The sequence below is a fragment of the Palaemon carinicauda genome, chromosome 7, assembly GCF_036898095.1.
Source record: "Palaemon carinicauda isolate YSFRI2023 chromosome 7, ASM3689809v2, whole genome shotgun sequence".
In the NCBI taxonomy this organism is placed as follows: Eukaryota; Metazoa; Arthropoda; class Malacostraca; order Decapoda; family Palaemonidae; genus Palaemon; species Palaemon carinicauda.
The window spans coordinates 170,178,546-170,200,786 of NC_090731.1; the positions used below are offsets into that span (position 1 = coordinate 170,178,546).

A 22,241-nucleotide genomic window follows, 5' to 3' on the forward strand; every position below is an offset into this window, starting at 1 on the left:
GCTGTGCACTATACGAACCCTTGCTGAATAGAACCACTAGAACCACTAGACTGGACTTAGGAAGTCATGCTAGGGTTTGAAATAGGACAGATTAGTTGAAAATTACCCTCTTTAAGCAAAGACTTTCTGAGTTTTCCCAAAAGCTAAAGAAGTTAAAAACTTTTGAAGCTCATTATTATCAAAACTTGAATTTTAAGTGCTGAATTGGAATTCAGTGCTTGCGTGTCATTATTGCCATCATTCTTGCTATAATCAACAACACTAGTCTTCTTTGGATATCCCTCTAAACTAAAAATTCTACTTTTTGCGCCTTGTACTTTTATTTGGTCAGTAACCATAGAAACATATTTGTCCATAATAAGAACATTAAGGCTTTCACAATCCTCACAATGGTTATTTAAATCAAAACCATTTCCTGCAAAAGACACAAAGAAAAGGCAGATCATGATTGCCCAGAAATAATTCTCTTGGACAATCAATGCATTAGTTACTAATAAATCCAGAAGATATCTAAAAACACACTTAAAAACCTAATGGTAAACAGAGACTGAAAAGATAAAGGACCTGTGGCTTGACAGCCATCAGTGGTTATCATTAACCATTACATTATCTCATTACTAAAGGCATAAGTCTATTGAAAGGAAAGGAAATTTGTTTAGCTTTAGGGGTAAATGTCTATAAAACTAAGTTTCTGGAGAGAAGCAATATGAAAATCAGGGGAGATTCATAGAAATGATACAAACATTTCAAATAAGAAGAAGCAAATTATGTTTAAAAAGAGAAGAGCCATCTGTAGCAAGACTGTTGGCTAACAGGTCTTTTTGAAATATCTAGGTACAGTAATATAATTGATGGTATAAGAATCTCTTGAAGCCCCAAAGAGAGGACAGTCAAATACCAGCGAGACAGGAAAGATGACCCAAATAGATGTTGTCTTTAAAAATTGCTGGCAATCTTAAAAGATGAGTTTGTTAGAGAAAGTGAGAATTAAATAAGTTTCAAATACTTGAGGTACTGAAAAACTTGATGCATCACAATAGCAATATGAAGATTTGAAGCCATCTAAATATTTTTTCTTTATGATGAAAGGTAAACAATTCTATCAGGAATTAGGAAGAAATATAAACTCAACTGAATGCCTTGCGGAAATCAAATGCAAACACCACAGGCTTTATAAAAAGAGAATAAAGGTAACAGAATTATTCAAGAGATGAGTAGAGTAAAGTATAACATAAAAATAATTGGCATTACAGTAACAGAAGGGAGAACTGGTAAAAAAAAAAGATTACATACCCTTAAAATATAAAGAAGAGAAATTAAATTATATGTAATGTCACTAAGTAATCAAGCTTGTCTCAAATGATGTCTGGTACATTAACAGTGTTTAAAGAATCAGAATACATTCAAGAACCTATTTCAACTACCGTCAACATAACTTTAGATATCATTGGACAACCTAGCAATTGTTGTGAGGCAGACTGAAATGACTCCAGGACTCCTTTTTGGGGTAAGGGCACTGTGTGGTCCCATAGGGCTTCTTGTTAAAAGCTAGAACAGGGAATCCAATATGACATGAAATATCAAAGAAATATTGGCTTCCCTGCTCCAGGATCAGTGTATCAATATGAAAAGCATGAACTCAGATAGTATACAGGTGACCCTTAGGTTCAGGCTCTACTGAACCCGTCACAGCACATCCAATGATAATTAGTACTGTATGCTGAACAATGACATGTCATCACCGAGATAATTCTACCTAGACATTTGTTTCCCACTTAGCAACTAATTTTATATTTGTTGCCACCGGATGAAAACCTTTTCGGAGTGCTCTTGTTTGGAAGACTTTACATAAAGTTCTATGTGAAGTACAGTAAATCAACTTATGATTTATTGATTTTGTATATTGCCATTACAGATCTGGGTCTTATTTCAGCAAGGGAAGTGTTTAGGTTAAAGTACTTTGTCACCTCTTAACTTTTCTAAGAGTTTTTAGTCAATTTCCTGTAATTATTAGCCTTGCTTAAGTTTAGGATCCTTTTGGTTAGTTTTAGGATAAAATACTCTAAATCTATTTTATGATGCCATTATTATCATTATTATTATTATCACTAGCCAAGCTACAATGCTAGTTGAAAAAGCATGATGCCATAAGCTCAAGGGCTCCAACAGGGAAAGCAGCGTAGTGCAGAAATGAAATAAAAATACTGTATAAGGAAAAAATTAAATGGGAGACGGAATAAAAACAAAAATACTTAAGATCAGCAACAAAGTTAAAATAGATCATTCATAAATAAGCTATGAAATCAGGCTTTTGTCAACCTGTTCAGCAGAAAAGCCTTTGCAATAAATTTGAGTTCTGAAGTTCCACAGATTCAATTCTGACTTTCATGACAACATGGAAAGTTTTTAGGTTTGAATATTTTGTCTCCTCTTTAATATTTAATATGACAATTTTATCTCAGTTCTATGTGGAATGTTAGCCTTGCCTAAGTCTTGGAACCAATTTAATTTTTGGTAAGTTTTAGGCTACTGTACTTAGATGTAATTATCCAAAACACTTTACTTCATTGCTAGGTCAATTGTGTTATTTTTACAAGATTCATACCTCTGTCAGATGTCTCACAATCATACTTGCAGAAGGTACAGTAATCTATTTCAAAATACCCAGACCAACAAGTCCTTTTCTACAGGGGGTATCTGTGTTCTCATCACTTCTCTCATTATAAAAGCTGATCCTCTCTCCATCCCTAAAACCTTCATCATGAGGAAATTGCTTCCCAATTTTTATTTTTTGCTACTAAGCAATTTCAGGACATCCACAGCTTTAAAGGTTGGTCTGACCATAAAGCGTTTATTAAATATTACCTGAAACAGATCCAAGTGGTACAACATGCATGAGGGGTGCTCAGCTCATTCATGGAACCTATGAGGGGATATCGAGAAGGAGACGGGGACCCTCGAACGGGTCCATTAGCAGAGACACCATAATAGTCATCTAACTCCTATCCCAGGATCTTCTCTAATGAGGTGAGGGGTGGATTTGTTAATCTTTTCCTTTCATTTTTTCAAGCATGTTTTGGGTGTATGCTTGGTTATTATGACTTTAACCCTTATGGCATACGAGTCTACATTAGTGATGCTCTGGTATTAGTTCTTGGGGACCACATAACAATCTAGATTGCTTTGAGGAGGTGCTGGGTGGTCCCCCATGTCCCTTCTACCTCCCTAAACTCATTAAGGGATGTGTGACACAATGGGTCTTACTCCAAATAGGAAAGATGGTGGCTGGGCAAGAAACAAACACTAAGGTAACATTGCCACCAGTATTAGTGTGGGTATTCGGTAATGACGTGCCATCTTCCGGCAGACGAATTCGGCATTGTGTTGTGATGGGTTCAATATAGCCTAAACCTGCAATAAAACTTAAACCTGCGAGTCTTCCTTATACTATCTGAGTCTGTGCTTTTTCATGCTGATACACTGGCCCTGGGGTGGAGAAGACAATATGTTGTTATATTAGATTCTGGGTTTTAGCCTTTAACAGGTTAATCCCTTGCAAACCACGCAAAACCTACAAAAAAATAGGTTTTAAATTCTTAATTTTTTCTTTTAAAGTATTAATCAGTCTAAACTAACTGCAGGACTCTTTCTCTTTTGTGTATTAATGTCCATTTCATCCTCATATGACATAAATGTACTGCTAAACCTAATTTATCAATAGAAATTAGAAATACAAAAGATAATTTCATTATCAACAATACAAATATGAGGTTCAGCCTTCTTAGACAGATAACCAAGACCAATTGTACTTATCTGTTCATAAGTAAATTATATCAATACTAGCAATCTAAAATATTAAGGTAAATATTTTGCAATCAAAGCTTTAAAGATTCTATCTCTCAAAATCACTCAAGAAATTTTTGCTAACTTAACAGTACTACAAAGTTTTAAATATATAACTGAAGGCGATACAAGGCGAACACAAACAATAACAAAGGCACATACAATACAGCTGCTATGATTATCATACAACCTGTGTAACCATTTAAAATCAAGACAATGACTAGGCATAGCTTAAACAATAACAGAATTATAATAGAACACAATGCTTTATACCTTCATCATAAGACCCACATACTTCTAACAAAAAAGAATGTAAATCAACAGTCTCTTTTATTAATAAATATCAAATGATTAAAAAGTCTTCTGCCAAGATCTATACATTACCTTCAATATAAAATTTACTAATCCAGGACCTGCCTATTACTAAATACTTCTTAAAATATTTAAAAAAAAAAAAAAAAAGGGAGAGAGATCTGACTACCCACATTGTCTAATACAATAGAAAATTTCAAGAATGTTATATATTCTATTGCAATAACAAAAAAAATACACACAGCAGAGCAGTGCTATTATTGGTAATGCATCAAAAAGATTCTTTCCCACACTAATCCTACCTCTGTTTGGAGGGTTGGGGTGACGGGGTGGGAATGATGCGACACAGAGTTGACCAGTTGTGCCTACAAAAAGAGGTATAAATGACAACACATCAGAAGAGGGAAAAATGCACTCTGAAAATTTTTTGTCGCCTGAAGCTCATAATAAAAAACAGAGAATCTAAAGCGAAATAAAAAATGCTACTGCATATTTAAAATATTACTTAAAAGCTTAAAAGAAACAAAATCATAACTATAGCTTCACATTCATAAACATCACAAAAATGCATCTTTTTTATATTTTAAACAGATTGAAAAATCCCATTTAGGAGAAATTCAAAGCATGTGATATAAGAGGAAGGATGATGTTATTTACTCAGCCATAAACAATACAATAATGAAGAGTTTAGACTGTCATGCAGTGGTATAACAACAAAGTGTAAAGCCAAGAGCCATTAATTATAAATGTGCTTTTAGATGAATGAAAGTTCATTATAAAGCAGTGCAATTTAGCATTAATAACACCGACAATCAAAACAGAAAGTATTCCTACAAATTTTGCTGAAATTATTTAGCAAAAGATAATTTTTTTTTTTAAGAACACTTATAATTGATTATCCAGTCCTTTTACATCAAGTGCCATTATTGAAAACAAAAACTTAATAGATTCCCAACCTATTCATTATTTGTAAGCGAATCTCGGCCACGGCTATCTAGAAATGTATATGTTAATGTAATATTTTTACTTGTGCTTTGCCAAATGTGATGAATAATTCTATAAAACAAAATTTCAAATCCTTTGGCTACCATGTACATAAGAAAAATAAACATCTAGCAAGGTCTATCTATGGTAATAATCAGTACTAATACTAGCCGCTATAAAAAATAAGACATATGCCTGCAAATTCATAAGAACTGAATTATTTTAGGCAAAATCTTTTGGATTATTGCAAGATCAAGACTATTTTCAATATACATACTGACTACAATGTAAAATTATCTTTCTTACACATTTAATACCTTCCTTAAAACCTCTGGGTCAAAAACAGGGGGCTGAAAGAAACAGTGTTAGTTCTGTAATCAAGTAGAAGGAAATATCACAAGGGAAAATAAGGATCATCAAAATACACTGGCATTATAAGAAAAAAAATGAGAGAGAACAGTTCAATATATTGAAAAGTAAAATAGTGTGCCATTCTATACTTCAGACGGCTTAATAGATTCCAGGGATCTAATAGTTCAGAAGATCTTTCTCTTATAGTCAATTCTTTTTAGTGAGGCAGATTTTCAAAGACTCACAGGGATGCGCTTTTACCTCGGAACAGTTTCCTGATCGCTGATTGGTTGGACAACATAATTCTAACCAATCAGATAGCAAGAAACATTTCTGAGCTAAGAGGGCACCGCTGCGAGTCCTTACAAATGCGCCTCAATAAAAAAAATTGAGTATAGTGAATTGTTTTGGTACTTATAAAAAATAATTAATCAAATTATGGTACTTTGTCCCTGTAACTGTCTTGATGGTCATTTATTATCGTCTTTCACTTTGCTTCCAAATACTGTATATGCTGTAATAATTTAATAGCAAAGGTGAATAAACCTTGTGCTCCTTGAGGGGAGAATATCTTGCCCAATATGATAGCAGCAACTACAGTACTTACAACTGCCCAATTTGGATTAGTGTGCTAGTAAGACTAAGGCTATAGTGAGTATTAATCTACTCCAAAACTTTTTCAAAAATTATTTTGTCTTTTGCCCTTTAAAAAAGGAAGAAAACTTTGCTTGACTTTGGCTATAATTTTCAGAACAAAAATTTGAATCACGACAGCATACAGCCAGATAAAATAGAAACAGTATACAATATGCTGTAATTATTTCTCAAAAATTCTCAATTAGGTTTAGAATAAAGAAACTACCATGATAAAAAGAAAATTCCTAAGAATAAAAAAAAAAAATTAGAACTTACCAACCTTAATATTATCACTTAACCGTAATATACAAATTAATTAAAAAACTAAAAAAACTAAACACTACTACTTTCAGAAATCGTTCCTAAAAATGTGGTTTTATGTAGTCTCAAGACCTCATATTAGATTACTTGGTTTTACAATACATGAGACTCTAAAGCATATTTTGCACTTACTAAAACCACACTTTTTTCTTATCAGTTCTTATAACTAAAATTATTCTTAGAAATATGAAAAATAAAATACCCATTATAGTACAGGAAGTATGAATTCATTATTCACAAAGTTTAGATTTTGTATTGTGATACTACCTAAATAAGCAACAAAGTTTTTGCTAACAAACTTTTTATATAACATTTATATACTCAATTAATTTCTTAACTTCCCTTAAAATAATAAGTCACTATATGTTAGAAAACTACAGAATTTTCTAAGTACTGTACTGTTGCAGCCATCACAAATACGGATAATGATGGGTACGAAAAATTCTAAAGATTTGGTATACGACCTGATACTAATTAAAGACATATTGCATATAAGTCTATAGTCAATTGTTTTTAGCGAGGCAGATTTGCACCGGCTCTCAGCGATGCCCTTTTAGCTCAGAAAAGTTTCCTGATCGCGGATTGGTTGGACAAGATAATTCTAACCAATCAGCGATCAGAAAACTTTTCCGAGCTAAAAGGGCACCACTGCGAGTCAAGTGCAAATGCGCCTCATTAAAAAAAATTGAGTATAGTTATTACTTTTTGCATGTAAGGGAATTAAAGTTTGATAACCTGCATGTGAAAATAAAACCTCAAATTTTAACAGCATTTGTTTACTTTCAGTAGGTAAAATAGCAATACCCTCTACTGATATTTCTACAGGATAAAAACCTGAATATCAGTAAATAACTGATACTTCTACAGGATAAAAACCTGAATATCAGTAAATAACTGATACTTCTACAGGATAAAAACCTGAATATCAGTAAACAACCAGATATGAAATTTAAGAAAGAGATGAACGAAATATTCCATGAAGGATTAACTTCTGCACAAAAAATGTAACTAAAATCATAATAAATTTTCATAACCTACAGTACTGTATTTAAAAATGTTATAAGAACTTGACATTATATTAATTGATGCAACAGTATTTCTTTATTTATAGGTTTCCCTCTTAATACCATATACAAGTTATGCTACAGTATCAAAACTTTCGGTGAAAATTTATGCATCGTAAAGTCTTATTCACAGGTGGCAATACAATGAGGCAACCAGAAAAATTATGATTTAATTTAAATGACAAATAGGCTACAGCTAAACATATAACCAACATGCCTATTAACCCTTTTACCCCCAGGCTATTTGGAACTTTCCAACCCTTAACCCCCAGACATTATTTTTTTTCAAGCACATTTTGCAATACAAATTTTTTAAATTGCTCCAACAGCCTTAATTTTCGTCATAGAGAGGTCAGATTGGTCTCATTCTTTTGGAAAATGCCTGAAGTTTCTCATAATAATATAAAAAATATCCAAAAAAAATGTAAATAGCAGTTTTTTGCAAGTACGTACCAGTACGTCCATGGGGGTAAAGGGATGAATTTTGTGAAACGTACCAGTACGTCCATTGGGGGTAAAAGGGTTAAAGACAGTAAATCAACTAAAGTAGGATTTCTATAACATGAGTAATGTCAAGAGCCGAGGATATTTCAAATACTTGTATATGGATGGAAAGAATATAAATTTATGCATAGTACAGAAAAAAAGAGGAGAGAGGCTAAAAGGCTGGTGATGAAGGAAGAAGAGGGGTTGAAGGGAAGAGAATAAGAGGGAAAAGAGAAAATATTTAACCCTTTTACCCCCAGGCTATTTGGAACTTTCCAACCCTTAACCCCCAGGTGTTTTTTTTAAGCACATTTTGCAATATATATTTTTTAAATTGCTCTAACAGCCTTAATTTTCGTCATAGAGAGGTCAGGTTGGTCTCATTCTTTTGGAAAATGCCTGACGGTTCTCATAAAGTTATAAAAAATATGCAAAAAAAAATGTAAATAGCAGTTTTTTGCAAGGACGTACAAGTACGTCCATGGGGGTAAAGGGAAGAGTTTTGTGAAACGTACCAGTACGTCCATTGGGGGTAAAAGGGTTAAGATAAAATGAGTGTGTAAAGATGGAAAAGATGTAAGAGGGGAAAATTATATTCAATAAAAGATAAAAATTGAAAACATTATGCTGAAATTAAAGGATACTAAATCAGTGGAAGCAGTATTTTTAAAATATTCTTCATTAAAAATTATGTACAGTAGATGAAAACTGAAAATATGCTAAATTCAAAAGATACTGAGTTATTGAAGGTTTGTTCCTAGATTGCCCAATCTTCCGTGCGATACGGGCTCTTGCACTGGCAGCCCGTAATGTGGAGTCTGTATTTTGAAAATCTTCGTAATAAAAGAAATGTCCTTAACTGAAAGATGTTGGCATAATAAAAGTAACAAATAGAGAACATAACAGCTGGGAAGGTTAACAGTTATCTTGGGAAGGATAAAAAATAAAGATAAAAGGATCACCTGAAAATAACAAGTAACTTAATACAATCAGCAGGAGAACCAGCCATCACGGAGCTTGCTAGAATACATGAAAACCCAATAAACGAAGAGATAGGACCAGCCAAGTGGTTAAAGAGCCATGCAGTAATGGTATACAAATGTAAAGGGGTTATATTGTAAAGTCGAGATTACATAACAGAGATTACATAACAGATTACATGAGCATACAATGAAAATAACGGAAAAGGTGCTAGAGGGAAGATTGAGAAAAAGTTAAAAAAAGATAATTATCAGTTTACCTTGTCAAGAGAGCAACAACAGAAACTGTCTTTATTCTAAGATAACTACAAAAAAAAAAAGAGTATCATATAAAGAGAAATGAATTATCCACCATATTTGTGGATCTTGGGAGAGCACTTGGAAAAGAATTAAATGGGCACTATGAAAGCATGGGTAGCCATAAATACTCGGCCTACTGCGAAGGCAGTAGCAAGTGTATCAGAAGAATATGAAATAAATATTAGCATCCATCAAGGCTCAGTGATGAGCTCCTTCATGTTTATCATAATAAATGCAGGTTTCAAAGCAGTGTACGTAGTGGGACTACTGTGAGATTCTTTATGAAAATGACATTGGTACCAGAAAGATTCACGAGTGATGATACACTACCAAAACACTAGGTTTGGAGTGAAGATAGCAAACTTATCGGATGAATTTGAATTAAATGTTAGTATCCATGAAGCTATGACGGAACTGTACTGAGCCTTTTGATGTTTACCATGATAATGCAAGAGGCTTCGAAGCAGTGCAGAAAGTAAGGTAAAGGAGACAAAATCATAGCGTTCTCCAAAGCCTACCTTAACAACGCTTGTAATTCACTTATGCATTTACCTGAACTTATTGCCACTAGGAAGTGTTTTAGTAATGATATCTTTAGGAGATAGATTTTTTAACAGTTAAAATCTCGTCCCTTTCAAATACTGTAAAACTCCGTCCAAATTCCAGAAAATAACCGTACTACTGGAGGTCTTTCGATACTAAACGATCTTAATACATCAGATATAATACCAGAAACGGAAAGATTCAAACACAAATGCTTCAGGACAAAATTAAGCATGGATCTATATTTCTTAATGTCCAAAAAAAGTTTGTCATATAGAAAGAAACAAAAAAAATTAATAATATTATCCACACAAGTCCTAGTAATGGACAGATCCCTATACTGTACAGTATTTGTACCAATCAAAATAAGCATTATGAATGTCAGGTGAGTATAGAAATAAAGTTTAGATCTAAATAAAATTTATGACAATTTGTTAACGTTGTTGTTTGGTAACTAAAATAGTACATTTAAAAATACTCTTTGAACATGTTATAAATTAACATCAGATGTACTAAAGTCTACCCTCCAAAATCATTTACATTTGTGTAAAGATTTAAGATGATTTAACACTTTAAATTTGGATAAATCTCTCTTTAGGGGGGAAAGGGTGTTGGAGAAATTTTCCTATGGAATATATGACGCAAGTGCCAACTGTTTATGGAAATAGAGTACAGTATATACAGCACAGTGTTAAAGTTTATATGTTGTAAACACTAACAGATTGCTTGTAAACAATGATAATGGCAGGCAATCGATGCTCATAATGGTCGAGGGGAGAAGTAATGTTTAGTTCAAAGGAAATTACAGAGAGAATAGTTGTCTTTTGTGGAGTTGATAATGATATGACAAGCTTTTACATCATAAACGGCACGACTGATATTCGATTCTCATGATGGCCGAGGTGAGAAAGTAACTTTAAGTCTAAGGGGAATTACAAAGAGAGGATAGTTGTCTTTTGTGGAGTTAATAAAGTTACGACACGCCAATACTCACCAACCAAGTCAGTGACAACCTTTATACCATCATCATCATCATCTCTTACACCTATTGATGCAAAGGGCCTTGATTATAAATTTTAACTAATTTAACTTTGTTATTCTCAGAATGCCAAGGAGCCTCATCTTAAATATATGAAATCAAAATAAAGTTTAGTTAAAAAAGTAACGGCAAGTTCTGTGCCTAAATACAATTCACAATGGCATTTACAGAAAGTATGAAATTCCCAACAGCAATTTAATTATTAGTAATTATTAAGTAATCATAATTCTCAATCATACTTTAATTGATAGCATTCAACTCTCTTTACTAAGACATCCTCAATAATGGGAGTTAAAAAAATGACCATACAGTAAAAAGGTGCTAAAGAGAAATACAGTTCTGAGGATGTTGCAGACAAGAAGGGTATCAATTAGAGATACAGCATCATTAGCATTATCAAACAACAATACAGCGGTAAAAACAAAACCTTCCTCAGTACATTACCTTTAAATTATCTTATGATGATAAGTGGATTTTCCTCAAAAATAAACAAAATTATATAAAACAGATCTAAAAAAAATAAAAACTGTAAAAAACAACAACAAATTTCCTAAAATTTCCTACCTCTGGATCATGATCATTTCTCATGTCCATGTTATCATCATCCGAATCAGTGTCACTTTCTGAGTCGGATGATCTGCCTTGGTCATCGTATTGGTGCTCTTCACGTGTCTGAGGCATAGTTTTGAGTTCTTCCCGGCTTCGGAATCCCAAGACGAGGATCATTGGCGGAAAGAGTAGACTTAACATTACCTGTAATTAAAAATGAATTGAAATGAAATTAATAATGGTTTTAAGAGAGTGAATTGTTTTACACTTGACACAAGGAGGAATCCCTTTGGTGTATAAAAAGATCTCCAACATACCAACTGACAAGTTTTCTGGTAAGCAGTTAATTTCATGCTTTTACCCACTCCCAAGCACTAACATGAAGGGTTTGATGGACTGACAGAAAGGATATTCTCCCTTGCCCACTCATTGCCATACGTCCATCTCTATTGATCCCTTGGGCAAAAACAATATATCAAGACTCTGGCCCCTATACACTATAAGAATTGCCCTTAAGCATACAGTACTCTTTTTAACGAACAAGTCTTTGGGAGGTTCCATCAATTATTGTTGCCTTAATGTTTTGAAATGAGGATTGACTTTTGACTGACTATTAAAGGTAAGGGCACAATTTCAGTTTCTTTAAAACACTTGTTCCCAAACTGGAACTCGTACCTATGCTGTCGGTGCGAGACATATTTCGATTTCATTGAGTAGACAGAGTATGGTGAGATGACTTATGGCCTCGTTATCAAATACCACAATAACCAATTGTTAAGGGATCATCCACTTACCACAGTTAATGTGAATAGCAAAGATAGTAGATAAAAGATAAAGGTGCTAAATCTTTCAATGATGGTAAGCATATAGGGTTAAATCTTATGAGATTCTATACTGGGAAATGTGCACTTATCATTATAATCAAGGCATTTTTCTCTGTGTATCCCCTCAACTCCATCATAACAACTCTAGGGACATGAAATTTCAAGATGAGAAACTACTAAAAAGACTGCAAAAAAGATATCTATGAGAAATCTTGAAGAAAATAGGTCAACATGTTACACAAATACACATTGTACAGCAAAAAAGGACCCAGAGGACTTCAACTTGAGGATGCCATTAAAAATTTAATCTAAAATTATAATGCAAAAGTATGGAAAATAAGAACGGGTATAAAATTCCATGAAAAGACAGGTATTTTTCTGAAAAACCACCAAGTATGTTTTACTCCATAATTAGCCTGTCCTACAACTTTTGGAAAACAAAAATGACAAAAATAAAAGAGCATGTGCTTGGGTGCACCCTCAAGCAAGCAAACTTTCAACACAGATCTATGGCATATCCCAAAGTTAGAAAACATGATTTTATGACAAAGGACTGACTGGGGAAATTGTATGTAACATCTCAAAATACTCGAGGGTAACAATGGAACGGATACATTAACCCTTTTACCCCCAGGCTATTTGGAAATTTCCAACCCTTAACCCCCAGGGGTTATTTTTTTTCAAACACATTTTGCAGTATATTTTTTTAAAATTGCTCTAACAGCCTTAATTTTTGTCATAGAGAGGTCAGGCTGGTCTCATTCTCTAGGAAAATGTCTGAATTTTCTCAAAAAATTATCAAAAATATGAAAAAAAAAATTTAAATAGCAGTTTTTTGCAAGGACGTACCGGTACGTCCATAGGGGGTAAAGGGATGAGTTTTGGGAAACGTACCAGTACGTCCTTTGGGGGTAAAAGGGTTAAATATTTGAAACAAATCAGCAATACAATGTATCAATTGTAAGTTGATATAAATGTGCTTACTTTGATATTAGTATTTTTTCTTGTGCGCAAACCACCAAGCCACAAGTCTGCAAGTAGTATTTGACAACATGGGTGTGACAAAAGGGCTCTGTGGTTCACTGCAACTGCAAGAGACAGGCATGTTTGTTTCGACCAGTTCTTCAGTTCGTAAGTGAGAAGTTGATGAGCTCGATCGTCATCTTGGCGGTAACAGTAGTCTAATACTTCTAATGCTGTTGAGAGAGTAAAATTTCAGTGTCATTCCATTCTGTATTCTAAAGATATAGTGTCTATTAGCCAAAATGTATTACAGATAATACTGAAAATTAAGGAGTGATGGAATAAATCTTCCGTTCAATGATTCAGTTCAAAGATTTATGCTTCATGTTCTAACATTTGCAATAATGCATTAAAGATTAACATGAATTTAAATAAATATGGCACCTATTAATTTAGAAAGCATATCTTAACTACTGTACAAAATCATCTTCATGGTCTCATTCTTTCCACTTCATACTCACCTAGGGTCTCAAATTCTTTTGCATAGCTTCTAAGCTCTTCATACACTTCAGTTTCTAAATCATCATCAGCAGCTTCATGTGCCAATGCTTTGTAAAGCTTAGCAGCAATCAATGCTTTGGCAATGGCCTCTTCTCCATGATGCCACATTAGCATAGCCATACCCTGCCTTTTTGTTAATACAGCCCAGACCTTCCAAATGAAGAAAATACATTCAATAATTTTACTACTGTTGTCAAAAATCAGCACAGTTATATGAAATCAAATATAATACTATAACATTTTAATCATTCACTTGATTTTCTACCAACAATAACTAAATTATAATTTGTATAATAACATTGGAAGAATTGGAAAAAAGTGCGTGGAGTACTATGCGACAGGAAAATAGGGGTTAAGTTGAAAGGTAAAGTACACAGGACAGTTGTGAGACAGGCAATGATGTATGGAGCGGAGACGTGGGCAATAAAGAAAACAGAAGAGAAGATGGATGTGTGGGGTGACAAAAAGAGATAAGATACGGAATGAGGTAATTAGGGGTACCACAGGAGTTAGAAAACTATCAGATAAGATCCAAGAAAGTAGACTGAGGTGGTATGGTCATGTCATGAGAAGAGATGAACAGTATATTGGGAGGAGAGTGATGGAAATGGAGGTACAGGGAACGAGAAGGAGAGGGAGACCAAAGCGAAGGTGGGTGGACTGTATCAAGGATGACCTTCGATCAAAGGGATTAACCGGTGATGAGGTGTGGGACAGAGGTAGATGGAGAAACATCGACCCCACATAGAAGTGGGAAAAGATGTAGACAAAGAAGAAGAAGAAGAAGAAGATTGATCATAGAATTCTGTGACAATGAGAGCTTATAAATATACACATATTTTATGACTATTCAAAAGTTAAAATCTTTTACAACACATATGCCAGATATTGTTCTGTATACAATAATTTTCTTATATGCAGGAACATGTAAATAAAGCAAACTTATATCCACATACCAGAAGTTCACTGAATGGATAATCAAATTCAAAATCTGAATGCACATCTCCATGACTAGTGTACGATTTCGGCGAGTTCTGGGCATTTTTAAGAATATTTTTCCCAGCCTGAAATATGCTGCTATTGTTACGATGGAGCCGAGGAGATACAGAGAGAGAATTCTCATACGTTGATCGAAACTTTCTGCGCGTGTAGAAAGACCTGTATACATGAAAAGTATTAGAAAAAATACACGCCTGGAACATAAAAGGTACTATGCCTAAATAGAAAAGGAGAGTTTTATAAAATGTGGATAATCTACATTCCAGGAACAAAATATTTTCTTTAGAATTTCAGATCTCAAGTTGACCAGCATTGATACATATCTTCATTCTAAAACCAAACCAGATGAGTGGTCATATGTAAGAAAGAGGGCTCTTACAAAATCAATGAAATACAGTACTGTACTTTCAACTGAAAGTGTCTTACAGGCTAAATTTTCATCACCATAATTAATATACAATAATTTTGTTCTTACTTGGTGATTGGTCTTGAATGGCAAAACTGTTAACTGCATCAGCTTACATTTACTTATAAAATCATATATCCCTACATAATGTCATGTTCAATAGGAATAAATTTATATTTCACATTGGGATAAAACTGTAGTCTCTTCAAATGATATGCAAGGTAGTTATCACTCATGACTACAGAGGTACTTGAAGAAGTTGGAACCTAAATGCTAACAGAATTAATGGATTTACCCTATCTTGCATATCAGCGAGTTTTACCCATCTTCGCTACTCACCAGCTGACCTAACTGATAGCACTTTCTGTAACTTGTATTACCCATAATGAGTCGATATATAATGAAAATTAACACAATGTCATAATCTTATAGGACCTCTGCTAGTATGATTGGTAGCTACTAAGGTTTGATCTCGATGTGAGAAATTTATACATATTTAATATAAAAGAAAAATTCCACTCACATAAAAACCATTATCAAATACATATTTATCACTAGAAAAAAGATATAAAAAACAATACTAACCTATATGCACCACCCATTAACTTGTTGATTACAAGGCCAATATCTACAAGTGTGTATCGGTAGTCTCGTGGAACAGTCTTTTTAACATCTCGGATTATATAGCGCAGTGTATTTGCTGGTCCCCGTTTCTAGAATAATAAAAAACAATAGTTTTCATCTAATAAAAATTCATAAAAGAGATTTTGCTGTTAGAAATTTATTCATATAAAAGGATAAGTTTTTGTTTTTCATAAAATCGAATGTTTCTTTTTAGATACTTACTGAATTGTAAAGTTCCTCAAGCCTTTGTAAAGTTAAAAACTTATTCATTGTAACACCCTGTTCCAAGAGAAGCTTTACAAATTCAATTCTGTCATTTACTAAAGCGTCCATCATAGCTTGTTCTAAGGCTCCTGAAATAAAAAAAAACTTTTATGATGTAATATGACAACAAAACTCTTATCTAAGTTAAACAATCAAAATTAGTTCCTGAGACTTGAAAGTGCTCAAGAAAGTTTTCAAATTAAGCACAATGAAGGAATAAATAAGGAATAAATACATCATAACTATTCAAAAACACAATTTTCAATGTAGAGAAAAAATTTACATACTGCTTTGTTTTACTGGTCTTAAGGTAGGAATTCAATGTATATCTGCTTTTATATAGGGTTACTTTGGAGCAAACATAAAGTAATTATTATAATACAAATGCTTTTGTATTTCTTCAAATACTTGTAATTTGTGTAGCTTTCAGGTGCAATACTGAAAAATCCAAACAATCCACAACTTCAACTTTAATACCTTTACCCACATACATACTGCTTTATCATATCCATTGGTTCACTGTAAACCAAACTTTAATTTTGAACCTGTTGAGTTGGTATGAAACCCAGTACAGTAGTTGTATTTTTGTGAATACATTTATATTGGTATTTTTAAAGTAGAATAAAAGGAATATACAATAGTACTGTAATCCATGCCCTATGGAAGTACAATTTATGAGATGAATCTATAGCACCTCCCAAAGGATTTGTGCCCAAGTGATTAAAAAAAAAAAATTGAAAAAGTGAAAAACGATATTAGCACTGGTGATGCAGCTATGATTTACATACAAAACTTGATTAATGTATTTTTTCCAAAATAATAACATTGACAAAAATTTTCATTTCTATGAACCTTCCCCAACGCTTACGTTGTTTCACTCTGGAAGCTGATTAAATGTCGATGTCAACCCTAAAACTGAAAATATTTCCTGTTTTCTTTACTTGTAATAGCCATGTCAAGAGGCTATTGAACTAGTTTTTATTTCAAGGCTGAGAGACAAAGAAGATATGGTGCACACATGTACAAGTATTGCAATACACTGCTATATAACATCAATAGTCCACTATAGAGGGGCAAGGCTATTAGTCAGAAAGAAAAAGAAAAAGGATTTTTTTAGTTTTAGGGTAGATGAAAACATTTAACTAGCTTTGAGAGAGAAGCAATATGAACATCAGGTAAGTAAAGAAATAATTAATTCTATAAATCAAATTCTATTCATTACTAGTTTAAGCATTTAATTTAATATTTACCTCAAAATCAAAAAGGGTTTCTACCCTAAATCTTGTTTTGCCAAAAATTCAAACACTATAAATAAGGAAATCAACTTCAAATTAAAAGGAATAAGTAGGAAAAGCTAGACATTTTTATTCACCATATCAAAAAGTCAGCCTCTGCTAGACATACCTAAAGGCCACTCAACATCCTCGTTAAAGACGTGGGACCGGGCTATATCCACCCTGTTCCATGTGAGGGCTAATGACAGTTGTTCAGGGGGATTCAGTCTCTGAGCATGAAGTAGTGCTGATAAAATACTTTGATCTAGTTCAGATCCCTCTTTTAATCGGAAGACTGTGATCTGTAGATGGAATAGCAAATACAATTAATGGAAGAATATGCAGTAGTGAGAAATGGCACCCATCTGTAACATGCCGAGAGAAGGTTGTGAACTCAAAGGCAGTGTGAAAGCAACTTTGAGTTCACAACCTTCTCTCGGCACGTTACATTGGTGACCCCGGAGTGACCTACCAATGTAACGTGCCGAGAGAAGGTTGTGAACTCAAAGCTGCCTTCACACTGCCTTTGAGTTCACAACCTTCTCTCGGCACGTTACACATCACTTAAAATAATTCCGTTACTAAAAGTACAAAATCAAACAATTTTATCAGTTTTTACAAATCCATGTTTCCCACTTGATGGAGCTCATAACGCTAGTAAAATATAATAGCCCTAATAAAAACTAAGAGCTAAATCATAAACTGCACAATACTTAACCCTTTTACCCCCAAGCTATTTGGAACTTTCCAACCCTTAACCCCCAGGTGTTTTTTTTTTTCAAGCACATTTTGCAATATATTTTTTAAATTGCTCTAACAGCCTTAATTTTTGTCATAGAGAGGTCAGGTTGGTCTCCTTCTTTGGGAAAATGCCTGAAGTTTCTCAAAAAGTTATCAAAAATATGCAAAAACCTGTATAAAGCAGTTTTTTTGCAAGGACGTACCAGTAAGTCCATGGAGGTAAAGGGATGAGTTTTGTGAAACGTACCAGTACATCCTTTGGGGGTTAAAGGGTTAATACCAAATATGCAAAACTATGGAAGTTAAAAAAGCTCTATACATACGAAGATATGAACTCACAAGATCCCTTTTGCGCATACACTGAATGACTTCTGTAAAGAGCTTCTCCGCTTGTGCCGCTCGAATATCGAATATTCTCTCTAATGTCATGCAAATGTTGTCCCTATTGGCTTCAATCATGCCTAAACCATTGGTGCTATACCTGAAAAACAATATTTTATTACTAGAAAGATATATATAAAGCAGATACATGTACTGTAAAAACTTGCACATAGGCATAAGCAAATGACATAAGGTTACATGCATAAATATAAAAGATGTTAGGCTCTAATAAAAACCTCATATGCATACAAGGTTTTAAATTGCTTTCCAACATAAAAAAAAGTTGGATAGACACTTTTTAATACGTTCATAAATTTCTAAATTCAAAGAAAAATATTTCTGTGAAAAACAGTTTTAATTCACGAAGCATTATAAATACTCCTACAAAATATCAAGGGTACATTATTTCATACAAAAACATCAGCATTAAATTTTTGGTTTCCTCAAAGTAAAAAAAATATTTTTGAATTTCCCAAGACTGTAAATGCATTTTCAAACCTGTAAATGCATTTTTGAACTTATGCAAATCAGAGCACAGTCTTGCATCATTAAGGGACATCCAAATCGTATTCATTCTCTGTGTTGAAAGACGTTGGTTCCCTCTGGTCTTCATGAGGTTAATGTGAGAAAAAATATCAGCTTGCTATTGGGATCCACGTGTCACTTCATCTTCCTCAAAGATAACAGTCATAACAAGGAAGGGCAGCTAACTTTAAACACATTTCCTTCTAGTGTCTTGGGTCTACTCACTTCAGTTCTATGATCTGTAAGTGATTCAAGGAATCTATCTCTAGCAGGGTAGCTGTTTGTTCATGTTCAATCTTTCTTAAGGAAACATACTTTACTGCCATTAGAAAATCAACACTAAATTCACTTATGAATGTACCTCAGCCTTAGTAATCATCATCCTTCTGTGACTCTTTGAAGGAGAGGAAGCATGAAATATTACTTATGCTTCAGATATCACATTCCAAACACTATATACGACCCCACCGCTAAAAGAACCTAAGTCAACATTTCTTACATTACCAGGTGTTGCCATTCCTTGCCGGGACAAAGCGACCCTCTTTCGGATAAATTGGAAGGTGAAAAAAATCAAACATTCTTTCTTTGTCTGCATCTTTTCCCACTTTTATGTGGGGTCGATGTTTCTGGCCAGCGTTCTCCATCTACCTCTGTCTCACACTTCATCACCGGTTAATCCCTTTGATCGAAGGTCATCCTTGATACAGTCCATCCACCTTCGCTTTAGTCTCCCTCTCCTTCTCGTTCCCTGTACCTCCATTTCCATCACTCTACTCCCAATATACTGTTCATCTCTTCTCACCACACAACCTCATTCTACTTTCTTGGATCTTATCTGATAGTTTTCTAACTCCTGTGGTACCCCTAATTACCTCATTCCGTATCTTATCTCTTCTTGTCACCCCACACATGCATCTCAATAATATCTGGGCTTAATTTCCTTCCATTTTCTCTTCCACCTTAGGTGTAAGACAGTATGCTTATATCTGTCTGATAACACTTGGGATCAAGAACTATCGATACACATCTCTTTTGATAAATTATCAGTCTGCCACTTTTCCTATACAAAAATTAGTATTTCTTAATGGACGTCCTGAAATTGCTGCAAGCCTTGTATATAAGACCACAGCAAATAAATTTCATACCTGATCACAAAATAGTAAAAAACACACAACATCATTATTGATACAGATTAGCTAACTATTGCATACCTACAACAATACTTTTAGCATACACATATACAAAAATACAGATATTCTTTTGAGAAGAGCTAAATAGCTGTGCTAAAATTAAATGCAGATTGAAAAAATATAAAATTTGCTAAAGGCATCTTATTATGAATGCATAATGACACAACCAAACTGCCTATGATATAAAATACCAAATAACCGTCCATAGAAATTACCTGTCTCATGTCCAGAACCAAAAATTGTTGTCTAAATCTTTTGCCTACGTATTAAAAATCTATAATTAAAATATCGTCACCTGTTGCTATAAAAACTAAAATGGAACAATGCATAATGACTTAATCAAAAGGAGAAAGGAAAACTATGATAAATTAATATAAAAACTCATCATATGCAAAGCATGTAGAAGAAAATGCATGGTTAGCAGCGAGCTATATAAAGAAATAGCTCTGGAGAAAGAAAAACTATGATAAATTAATACTTTATAAAAACTCATCATGTGCAAAGTATGTAAAAGAAAATGTATCAGTAGCTGCGAGCTATATAAAGAAATAGCTCTTACCCAGCAGCATTTTATTTACTTGGGAGATGTAAACTTCACCTTTTACAAGAATAACCATCTCTAGGATAACTATTAGCAGAGTGAATGATTTACATGTTAGTAAGAAAAAAAGTTATTATTGTTTGCAAACAATGCTAACGTACTTCCAATTTTCTTACAATACAGAACAGACTTTTTCTCAACTTACTTATGAACAAATGCTAATATGTCTGCAGCTCTTCCTGTTCCATCGCAAACAATAACAGGGACTGGTGGAGAGTCGGTGACATATTCTAGCACTTGCCTTATCGTCTGTGGTCCCCCCTCTATCATTACGCACACAACTGGAGTAGCTAAACCACCACCTACAAAGGGAAAAACATGCAAATTTTGTTTATATAAACACTTCTTACTAATTCTGTATGTACTTCAGTTCAAAGTTACCTAAATCAACAGTATTTCCTACTATTGAATAGGTATAGAGCATAAAATTGGTTACTGAGACAATGCTATAATGTACATTGAAAAGAATTATCACATGCTTTATGATATAAACCACTGCCACACTACAGCAGGTTCTACATACATAGAAAACAAATTTGAATCACTAATATGGACACTAAAACAGAGAAAACCATTTCGATCTCAAACAATGAGGCAAAACCTACATTATAAACACCCGTATTTTTGAGAGTTGAAAAAGTCTTATTACAAATAAAACACCCGTGTACTTGAAGGAATGACAAAGTCTTGTTACAAATAAATATTCTTAACTTACTAAAATTATTATCATAAAACATCACCTGACAACCAACTTACGTGTTTCTATTCTTTGTTTTGATATATAATGTTCTAGTTTTCTACGGAGAATCAATTCAGGCCCATATTTTCCTGTTGTTCCATTATCCACCAAAAGAAAGGTGGTGTGATGACTATTCAGTGCCACAAACCTGCAATGAAAAAAAAAATCCATCTAAATCACAGTACATGATCAATTCTATACTGTATAGGGAATGTTAGTACAGTACCACACTACTTCGGGTATATGGCATTGATGTTTTATCTTCAGTACATGTATCCCACTTTGAATAAATCCTTATTACAAGTACATTCTTGAAAACTTGTACAGATTCAGCTTAGTATCCCTTATTTCCTTCATTTTTCTATATATAAATTCAGTGGATAGGGATGAAAAATTCAGCATATTTAAAGAAACAGGAAAACTAGACATGTAATATTCTATCAAAATGAATCATTTTAAAAACAGCCAATTGGAAATATCCCTGCTTGTCAATCCACTGAACGGGAGTTCAAGACCCTCTCATGCTTGATAGTAGCTTGTGTCTGCAACCTCACCATCCTTGTAAGCTAGGGAGGGTTTGGGGGGAGCCTATAGATCTACTGCCGAGTCATTAGCAGCAATTGCCTGGCTCTCCACGGTCCTAGCTTGATGGAGAGGGGGGTTGGCCACTGATTACATGTCTCTATGGTCAGTTCCTAGGACACTGTCTTGTCCCTTGCCTTTGCTATTCTTAAGAAACCT

The 22,241-nt window shown here is 33.8% G+C and overlaps 1 protein-coding gene across 1 annotated transcript in view; it reads right to left on the bottom strand.

Moving 5' to 3' along the window:
- Positions 1–22,241, bottom strand: part of LOC137644655 (transient receptor potential cation channel trpm-like) — a 97,434-nt gene that overhangs the window by 21,858 nt on the left and 53,335 nt on the right. The window contains 11 exon segments of the mRNA XM_068377606.1: positions 4,458–4,520; positions 11,424–11,612; positions 13,217–13,428; positions 13,717–13,906; positions 14,713–14,914; positions 15,747–15,874; positions 16,008–16,138; positions 17,454–17,625; positions 18,404–18,545; positions 20,907–21,063; positions 21,518–21,648. Of these exon segments, the coding sequence (XP_068233707.1) occupies positions 4,458–4,520; positions 11,424–11,612; positions 13,217–13,428; positions 13,717–13,906; positions 14,713–14,914; positions 15,747–15,874; positions 16,008–16,138; positions 17,454–17,625; positions 18,404–18,545; positions 20,907–21,063; positions 21,518–21,648 (1,717 nt within the window).